Source organism: Physella acuta, unplaced genomic scaffold (assembly GCF_028476545.2).
Source record: "Physella acuta isolate Inbredline_101_S28 unplaced genomic scaffold, ASM2847654v3 ptg001317l, whole genome shotgun sequence".
Taxonomy (NCBI): Eukaryota; Metazoa; Mollusca; class Gastropoda; family Physidae; genus Physella; species Physella acuta.
The window spans coordinates 204,692-215,574 of NW_026732832.1; the positions used below are offsets into that span (position 1 = coordinate 204,692).

The 10,883-nt window shown below is 45.3% G+C and overlaps 1 protein-coding gene across 1 annotated transcript; it reads left to right on the plus strand.

Moving 5' to 3' along the window:
* The first annotated feature begins 9,109 nt into the window (after positions 1–9,109).
* LOC131958325 (uncharacterized) lies at positions 9,110–9,502 on the plus strand. The gene has a single exon (XM_059323291.1). It carries the CDS (start codon positions 9,110–9,112, stop codon positions 9,500–9,502), a length of 393 nt encoding a protein of 130 aa, XP_059179274.1.
* Positions 9,503–10,883: the final 1,381 nt, after the last annotated feature.

A 10,883-nucleotide genomic window follows, 5' to 3' on the forward strand; every position in this document is an offset into this window, starting at 1 on the left:
CATAACATGACATCGAGGTGAGAAATGTTGAAGGAGAGCAGTGGGACTTTCCCCTTTGTTCTCCCTGCTGGGCCCTGAGGGTCAAAATTATATAAGAAATACTATCTCTGTGGGGCTGGGTATCACGGAGGTGAGACATTTTCAGGGGAGGGCAGGGCAGACTCCTCTTAGGTTTTATTGTGGGCTAGATACAGGTGGGGGCAGCCATCATGAGGGTTGAATGTCAGTATTAATGTGTCTGATTACTTCCCTGCTGGATTATAAGGGTCTTAAATTGTATAACATGCTACCCAGATTGGTTATTACCCATGGATTATATTAGCCGTTGTAGTGTGGGTTTTGTAGGAGTTAAGTGGTCTCACGTTTGCTACAGTAGATAACCTATAATATATTACTGCATTTGATCAGCTTCGTCTACTTAAACGGTATTACTAACAGTATTTTTATTTAGAAATTTCGGCCACATATTTATATTATCCACGAAACTGTCAATAACTGTATAAGGATCTTCAATTCCTAAGAGTTCAAGTTTTTTAACATATTTTTCCTTTTCCGCGGCGCGATTCTTTACATACAGTGAACGCGTCCAGCGTTGGTGAACACGTCCAGCGCTGGCGAACAGCTGATTGTGTTTACGTCTGATGTACACCACTGTGGCGGCGGGCGTAGGAATCACGTGATTTAGGTCACGTGTTTGCAAGGACTCTATTTGTTTGAATGACCGCCCGCGGGGGGAGGGGGAGATTAGCCTGTCACGCCCCCAATTTAAACTTAATGGATTTATGGAACGGGCTTAAATCATTTGTCCTTTATTGCCAATAAAATGGATTGTCAATTAATAGCTGACGGGAGACAATTTGGAAAGATGAGTGAAGGTCCATTAAATTGTAATATATGTTAAAGAGGGGGGGGGGGGGTATTTTGGTCACTACCAGGGTTGGTATAAGGGGGGTGTATACGATACTCTGTTATCAAACACGAAGATGGAGCTGGACCCCCCCCCCTTCCCAATTCATTCATCTCCCTTTCCAACCCCCACTATCCACCCCCCATCCCCCCCACCCCTCCCCATCAAATATGGATCTGCCTTAGGCCAACATGGCAATGAAGGAAGCAAAAATATGCTGTCAAGTTTAGCAAAAGGTAAACCAAGAAGAAAAAAAGCCGAAAAAATTGATTATGACTAATTTCCTTCCTGAAGGAAAGGGAATTTCCTATAAAGTTACGTGTTATATAATATGTTATACAATGACTTAGAAGCCCTTATTTCACTGAAAATGTTATTTTTATCCTAAAATCTGTTTTTAATTATGCCTATTTTTAATGATAATAAATTAGAATGTAGTCACAGCTTCGTGTATCATAAAATATTAGTTATCTAATGTTATATCTGTTGTATAGCAATTGTCGTTATGTGGTCTAGCAGCGGTTTTCAAATAGTCTAGTCTAGGTTTCAGTGGTCGTTATATTGTCTTGTAGTGGTCCTGATGTGCTTTTGTAGTGAGTGATCGTTATGTTGGTATGTTGGTAGAGTTAGTTATGTATTCTAGTAATTGATGGCGTCTTCATGTTTTCTAATAGTTGTTGGTAGTGGTTGTTATGTGGTCTAGCAGCGGTCTTCATATGGTCTAGTTTTAGTTTCAGTGGTATCTAAGTGGTCGAGTATCAGGCATGCTCTCAGCCTGGTGGTCTAATCAACGGTTCTAAAATTTTCTTCCATTCTCTCATGTTCACATCAGCCCCTTATAAAACCAGCGATTGAATCTAGCCCTAGTCACTAGAACCCTACCTTACGTGCCGGCTAGCTAATAAAAATGGTGTTGGTTTAGCGCTACCGGTGGGGAAGTGGACATGATTTACTGGTCTCAAGCCTGTAGTCCTGTCATTGGACCAGCCGAGGTCTGTACCTGCCTATAGATAGTGGATGATTTACGGCTTCACCCCGGCTACCGGAAACCAGGGTTTGGGAGGGTGTTGGTATGTATACGATATGTTTGAAGGGGTGGACCTTTGGATATGAGATTTAGATACCACAGTTTGAGGTTATTTATATTTTGGAATATGTGTTCAAAAAACGATTATGAATGTTCAGACTTTTTTCTTGTTAGTTTAAAAATTATACGCAGGGCAGACTACAAAAGGGGCATTTTTAACATGTAAAAAATAGGAATGGACCTGAATATATCAATCCACCATCGTCAGTCCAATCCACCATCATCAAAGCAATCCACCATTGTCACACCAATCCACCATCGTGACACCAATCCACGATTCAGACACCAATCCACCATCGTGTGACACCAATCCACAATTTACCCAGCCCAATCCCCAATCGACCCATGCCAGGTCCTCAGACCCAGGTCGACCCACTTATCGGTCAAGTTCAATCCCCCAAGCCCACAGCCCACTCCTATAACTATCCCTCTCTACTTGAGTACCACTAAACGTTTTACGGCCTAGTCCATGAGGTCAAGGTCATCTTGGAATTATGGGAACAATTTCGTCTATGTTTGTTCTACATGAAGGTCTGCTGAACATAACACCACGGTCCGGGGATCGAACCCTCGCAGGTATTGTGTTAAAAACACATTTAGATTTTTTTTACTACCTCACCATTGAGTTCAGCACCTACTGGAAGGAAGACATACAGGAGATTATGATAGATACGAAGTGTACATTAAGCTGCTTATGATACCAGCACACAAATACAATATTTCCTTTTTTAGTGATTTAGATACATGACAAACATCTTGATTTTAAACATGGTGCCCTTAAGTCATATGTCCTGACTTTACACCTGGTGCCATCAAGTCATACATCCTCAATTTACACCTGCCAAAGACAGGTGTGTGTTTTTTTTTCATCATTTGTTAATCAAAAATAGAGACATATAATACCTGGGATTTTTTTTATCCGAAAATATAAAAAAAAAAACCGTGACATCAATTTTCAAGAAAATTATTCTATCTCTTCCCCCCCCCCCCCCTCCCAAGAAATCCAAGCACGTCAACGTTTTTTTTTTTTTGGACCGGTTTTAGGAACTCCGTGAAATGATACGATAGATTTTGGTTTCATTTTAAAACATGTGCCTAACGATGTTACTATCCTGGGGAGGGGGTGGTGTGTGTGGGGGGGGGGGGGGGTGATAATCCCCATGTTACTACCCCGGTTTGGTCGAGTGTTGTCATTGGGGTGGGGGATCACAAATTTGGGTGGGGGATCACAAGCATAAGAGTGATGATGACAAGATAACACAGATCCTCTCTTGTGGTCCTCTGCTGCTTCTAAAAATTCCACAGTTGCTGGGCTGGCATCGACACACACCCACACACACACCAAAACACACACACAAATCAACACAACACACACATACAAAAATACGCACACATACTGCTACCTTTATCTTTTCTGTAGCAAAACATGAACCAACGTAACCCTGTTTCATATTCAAGTTTGAGTTTTTTTTAAAATGTTTTGTATCTGACAAGTTTTTCCAAGAAAATATCGTTTCATGGTACCTGGTTGTGTGACGTTGTGTTGACAGGCTGTAGCTAAGTTTTACAGCTCTGGTCAAAGATCTGGTTTCTGATTACATATTACATGGGTGGGTCATATTACATAGGCCATAGTTCGTCTGATTACGTAAGACCTGGTTGGTCAGATTAATTAGGACCTGGTTAGTTTAAAAATATGACCTAAATAGCTTGAATACATTGAACATGGATGGTCTCATTACATAAGAACAATAAAATCTGATTACATAGGACCTTGTTGGCTTGACTACATAGAATCTCGTTATTTTGATTACATGGTTTTCCTAATTACATAGGACCTGAACACATACTGGTTGTTCTCTATATAAGAACAGATTGCAAAGGAAACGATTACAATAGAGAAAGCGATCGCGTTTTCAGACGGCTCCAAAATCAAACTACTGCTGCCTTGTAGTTTATTCTTGGTTTGACAAAGGCTATGGAAGCAAATCCAAAAAAAGAAAAGACTGAAATCGGAGTTAATGGCCTAAATGGCGCTTAACAAGTTGACACGTAATACTTAATTGTGCTGGAGAAAATCCCTTCCAAAATATAAAATTAACGAGGACGAAGAAGACTGACCGAAGACATATTCACCCACCAAGTCCCACAGCCCTTCATGTAACCTAGAAGAACTATTTACCTTTATTTTCTAGTTCACAGCTACCATTACCACTCGCTATGAATGAACGAGAGTAGGCTTAGATGACGTCAATAAATTGCGTCACGAACGTAAGGACTAAGGTGGAGGGGAGAGGAAAGTTTGACGTGTGCGACAGCGAGCCGTATTACGTGTGGTTCGTGTGACGTATGTCATGAGTGACGCGAGTGACGTGTTTGTGATATGTGATGTGCCACTGACGAGATGTATGTCATTAAAAAAAATCAATATTAAAATTTAAAAAAAAAGATAACTCTTTTGGCAGAGGGTGAAAATCGGGTAAAAAAAATTCACCATTTACAGACGACCTTCCCTTTTAATCTGCGTGAACTCCTAAAGCAGTTGATCTACGTGTAATTGGGCAGTTTCTTTCTAAAATATTAACCGAGCTCATTCAGTATTAAGATGCAAAACTGTGTCGTCACACTTTCTGAACGCCCCCACCCATCCCTCCCCTAGTGACACATCATCGCAAAGTACAAACCCATTATCTAAATGTGTCTGACATCCAAAACAAACAAATCGATACATCGTTGAAAATCACCCCATAAACAAAGGAAGACATCGGTAAACAAATGAAGACATCTGTAAACAAAGTAAGAAATCTTCAGCGAAGACTTCAGAAGATGATGTGGCAGGAGGAAGTTGCCGTTTGTTGACGGAACTGATGTCCGCATCCTGTCACGTGACCAGTGGTCCTTCATCAGACGACACACCTGCCTGACATTCAAGGTCAAGGACTAAAAAACAAACCCAAAAAAATTCGAAATTTAAATTCCGTATTATAATTCGCCATTAAAATGTCCATTTTGAGCAAAGTTAATTCGAGTTTTTGAGGATGTTTAGCGCATATTAAACTACGTCAAGTTAAAAATGATTAATTAATTAAAGCACACGATTTTGTTTAATTAATGCCGGAAAAGTGTTCAAAAATGTTTTCAAAACGTCCTTAAAAAGGACATCAAAGCCACTCCCCCTTGTTTACATAGACGTCAATCAAAAGTTCAAAGTGCAAACTCTCCGCATAACTCCCAACAAAACAATGCGTTCATTAAAAAAACATTTCGGTGTCATTAGTTCTTTGTTTATTGAAGTATGATTCAGCGTACATTAACTGCTGGTACCCACGTGGTCCGGTCGGTACCAGAGGCGTAGCTAGGGGAGGGCGGGGAGGGCGGCCGCCCCGGGCGCCGACCCTAGGGGGGCGCCAAAAGGGGTAGAAAAAAAATTTAAAAGCTCATTTTATGCTGCAGTTTTGAATTATAAACAGTCAAAGTAAAGAATTTAAAGAATAAGAGCGTTTGCATACTGCTTTAACTGTTTTCTACCTTTACTGTGTAACTGTAAAACGTATACCCTTAAGAAACACTGACCGGAAAAACCGCTTTCCAGCTTTCCTAGATGTGGGGGGGGGGGGGGGGGGGGCGCTTTTTCGAAGACTAAAATCGGAAAAAAATCACATCGGATTAAGGAAGTAATAACCGATATCACTCAGAAAAGAAACCCATTTAACTAAAGCGTAATTCACGATTGTGTAACATAAAAAAAGAGTTAGTGACGTTTAAAATCCGCTTTACCATTTTTGTCCAAGATGGTGGGACGCTTTTTCACCAACAAAAATTGCAGGACTTGTACTGGATCGGTTACTAGATAACTCTTTTAACACTTAGAAAAGAAATCAATTGTATTAACACTTAATGTACGATTTCATTACTTAGTTTTGCTAAGTAATAACGCGACTAGTTCTTTGTAAGATTCTTACGATTCTCTCTATCGTGAGAGATCAGATAGTTTTACTTGATTGCATTACATCTTGCCTGGATCACTTCATTAAAGAGAAATAAATATCATGGATTCTTGTATCGCTATCCGATCAGTAAAATAGCAGTCTGTCGTAGCGGGTGGTGGAAAACGACACTATTTACCAAGATTTTAAGAGAAAAGAAAATTAGTATATTGTACTGATTATTACTTTGTTCAACCTAACTGATAATTCAAAAATGTAATATAGGCCTACTATTATCGAAATTTTCTAAAGACACGACGAAAAGTAGATTAATAAGTTTGCATTTACTACAAAATACACTCTAAAGCAGTGGTTCTTAACTTTTTGGACGTACCGAACCCCATCAGTTTCATAAGCGCAATCACCGAACCCTCCTTAATAGTTTTATCGTCCACACTTACAAATTCCGATCGTGAATCCTATGAGTCGGGTGTGTGTCTTGACCTCCGCGGAAGCCCTGAGACTGAATTACCGAACCTCAAAGGTTCGATGGAATCTACTGTTCTAAACTCTTTTGATTATTTTCTTCTTCTTTTTCGTTTCGGTTTCCTAAGGAACATAGGCGTGAGCAACACTTCGTCAACTCACTTGATTTTTATGAAGATCGAACCCTAATAATCCAGTCTCCTACTGAACGCGATGGGCGTCAGCTATTATCATTAAAGGATAATGCATCTTAAGGGGAATTTAATTGGGGCCGAGGAAAGTTTTAGGGAACGATATTGTCGTCGACAATCATACAGCGTAATTATTAATTTTTTTCGGGACTGTCGCACACACATACACACACAGCCATATATATGTATATATATATATGTATATATATATATGTATATATATATATATATATATATATATATATATATATATATATATATATATATATATATATATATATATATATATATATATATATATATATATATATATATATATATATATATATATAGATGGGGGGGGGGGGCGCCGAACTGAAAGTTCGCCCCGGGCGCCGGGAGGGGTCGCTACGCCTCTGGTCGGTACCTGATTGGTTCTACCGAGGCCGGGGTCAAGTTTATTTTCCTGGTCACGCTCTGTTGGTACGTATAAAAACAATGGAGTCATTTATTTGTGACCTTGTGCGTATCACGTGACATAAACAGCCCGCGGCTAAACCACTACTGATCCTGAGGTCACTTAAGTATTTTTGTGAGTCCCTGGACCAAAACACATGTCTGCCAAAACACTATATGGTAATAGTTGTTTTTTTTAAATTAAATAATGGCTCTTTTTTTCTGATGGTTCACACAAGTGAATGGTGATCAGTTTGATTCAGTGAACGGTGCAAAGATATCCCAAATGTTCGTGTTTTTATATTCTGATTTAGGTTTACTTTTGTAAAAGCGCTTGAGTGGAACCCCCAGGGAAAGCGGAAGAGAGGGCGCCCAAGACAGACCTGGAGGCGGAGTCTTCTTGAAGAACTGAAGCCAACAGGGATGTCTTGGGAGATGTCAAAATTAATAGCCGAGGATAGGAAGAAATGGAAGGAAATGGTGGAGGCCCTATGCTCCATAAGGAGCAAAGAGGACTAAGTCAAGTCAAGTCACTTGACCTATGCTGGGAGGGGGGAAGTCACATGAAGCATGTTAAATTTTGGAGTGTCTTTATCACCAGTTTAGTTTTGAGAGTATTTCTCTCAACAGTTTAGTTTTGAGAGTATTTCTCTCAACAGTTTAGTTTTGAGATTATTCCTCTAACCAGTTCCCGATATTGGACTCGACCAAAAATAAATGTGTTCATTTGTTTGTTGTATTGTAACATCAGGTTTGGAGTTCGAGAGATAAAAGTTAGGCTACGGATGGGACTAGGGTGTGTCACAGCGTGGCCGGGAGATAGAGCGCTCGACTGCTACCCCGGAAGTCTAGAGTTCGGATCGCCGTCCGGCCTTGAATTTACAGGACGCCCCTGTGTCTACAGATTTGATGGTGATTAAATAATGTTAAATGAAGAAAAAGCGGCTGGGCATCGTGCTGACCACACCATCCCTTCATTGGCCAATGTCAAGAAGAATATAAACTCTACCAAATATACCATATGGTTCGTTAGTTCTGAAAGGGGAATTTTTATATGTACTTGACAACTTGTGTTGGTATTTTCGTCAGGGATAGAATTAGGGTCGACATTAGCAAGTTATATAGGTTATAGTTTACCACTAGCAACCTAACAACCCTATTTTAAAGAAGATTCCATAGACGTCACATAACCGAATACTAGTATGTAACATACACCCACAACTTCACTCACTCTACTTTACCTGGTCTGAAAGGGCACATACAATTTTTACATGAGGGACAGGAGTGAGTGTGTCACCGTGCCATTACATGCGATGAGTGACATGACAGTTGGTGTGTTACCACAGGCGATGATGAGTGACACGACAGTGGGTGTAACCTCCTGTGACATCATAGCCAATGCCTAATTAATTTTTTTTTATTTTCTTCTACTTTTCAAGTATTTGAATTTCAGCTGATCATTGGTCACGTCTGTTTCCTGCTGCTATTTTTATCCTCCATCCATAACGTCTTTGAAATTAAACGTCTGTTAATCAATTTCGTTACTTACTCCGGCAACGTTAATGTTTGCCTCGTTTTCATTACTCATCAAAACATAGTTACCGCCCTCAGCCCTTGATCAAATCCAGCTGTTGTCTGTTTGCCTGGACCTAATCAGGGGCGACAACTCAATACAATCTGATGACGTACACACGCCAAAACACGTGGGACCGAGGCATGGTTTTGGCCCTCGTTACCCCAAATATTATTGGCGTCACACCCCCCCCCCCCCCCCCCCTTCGTGAACGTCCGCGACCCTGACCTCGGCCGTGGTAACCAACAGGGGGACACAACTCTACCTGGCGTGGCGGTACACAACAGGCGGGCGTCACGTGATTGTCTTTAATTGGGTTAATCACTGAAGCTTTAACGACCGCTTTTGCAACGAATTATTCCTGACCCGAAAATAAAGACGTAACTACCCGACACGGTTAGGAGCGGGTGGCCTTGGAGAGATTGGCCATGGGGGAGAGTGGCCTTGGGGGGGGGGGGGGGGGGGAGTGGCCATGGGGGAAAGTGGCCATGGGGGAGAGTGGCCATGGGGGAGAGTGGCCATGGGGGAGAGTGGCCATGGGGGAGAGTGGCCATGGGGGAAAGTGGCCATGGGGGAGAGTGGCCATGGGTGAGAGTGGCCATGGGGGAAAGTGGCCATGGGGGAGAGTGGCCATCGGGGAGAGTGGCCATGGGGGGAGTGGCCATGGGGGAGAGTGGCCATGGGGGAAAGTGGCAATGGGGGGAGTGGCCATGGGGGAGAGTTGCCATGGGGCGGATGGCCATGGGGAGATTGGCCATTAGGCGGGTGGCCATGGGGGAGAGTGGCCATGGGGGAGTGGCCATGGGGCGGGTGGCCATGGGGAGATTGGCCATTAGGCGGGTGGCCATGGGGGAGAGTGGCCATGGGGCGGGTGGCCATGGGGAGATTGGCCATTAGGCGGGTGGCCATGGGGGAGAGTGGCCATGGGGGAGAGTGGCCATGGGGGAAAGTGGCCATGGGGGAGAGTGGCCATGGGGGAAAGTGGCCATGGGGGGAGTGGCCATGGGGAGATTGGCCATTAGGCGGGTGGCCATGGGGGAGAGTGGCCATGGGGGAGTGGCCATGGGGCGGGTGGCCATGGGGAGATTGGCCATTAGGCGGGTGGCCATGGGGGAGATTGGCCATGGGGGAGAGTGGCCATGGGGGAAAGTGGCCATGGGGGAGAGTGGCCATGGGGGAAAGTGGCCATGGGGGGAGTGGCCATGGGGGAGAGTGGCCATGGGGGAAAGTGGCCATGGGGGAGAGTGGCCATCGGGGAGAGTGGCCATGGGGGGAGTGGCCATGGAGCGGGTGGCCATGGGGAGATTGGCCATTAGGCGGGTGGCCATGGGGGAGAGTGGCCATGGGGGAGTGGCCATGGGGGAGAGTGGCCATGGGGAGATTGGCCATTAGGCGGGTGGCCATGGGGGAAAGTGGCCATGGGGGAGAGTGGCCATGGGGAGATTGGCCATTTAGCGGGTGGCCATGGGGGAAAGTGGCCATGGGGGAGAGTGGCCATCGGGGAGAGTGGCCAGGCCATGGGGGGAGTGGCCATGGGGGAGAGTGGCCATGGGGGGAGTGGCCATGGGGGGAGTGGCCATGGGGGGAGTGGCCATGGAGGGAGTGGCCATGGGGGGAGTGGCCATGGGGGAGAGTGGCCATGGGTGAGAGTGGCCATGGGGGAGAGTGGCCATGGGGGAGAGTGGCCATGGGGGGAGTGGCCATGGGGGGAGTGGCCATGGGGGAGAGTGGCCATGGCGGAGAGTGGCCATGGGGGAGAGTGGCCATGGGGGGAGTGGCCATGGGGCGGGTGGCCATGGGGAGATTGGCCATTAGGCGGGTGGCCATGGGGGGGTGGCCATGGGGCGGGTGGCCATGGGGAGATTGGCCATTAGGCGGGTGGCCATGGGGGAGAGTGGCCATGGGGCGGGTGGCCATGGGGAGATTGGCCATTAGGCGGGTGGCCATGGGGGAGAGTGGCCATGGGGGAGTGGCCATGGGGCGGGTGGCCATGGGGAGATTGGCCATTAGGCGGGTGGCCATGGGGGAGAGTGGCCATGGGGAGATTGGCCATTAGGCGGGTGACCATGGGGGAGAGTGGCCATGGGGGAGAGTGGCCATGGGGGAGAGTGGCCATGGGGGGAGTGGCCATGGGGGAGAGTGGCCATGGGGCGGGTGGCCATGGGGAGATCGGCCATTAGGCGGTTGGCCATGGGGGAGAGTGGCCATGGGGCGGGTGGCCATGGGGAGATCGGCCATTAGGCGGGTGGCCATGGGGGAGAGTGGACATGGGGGAGTG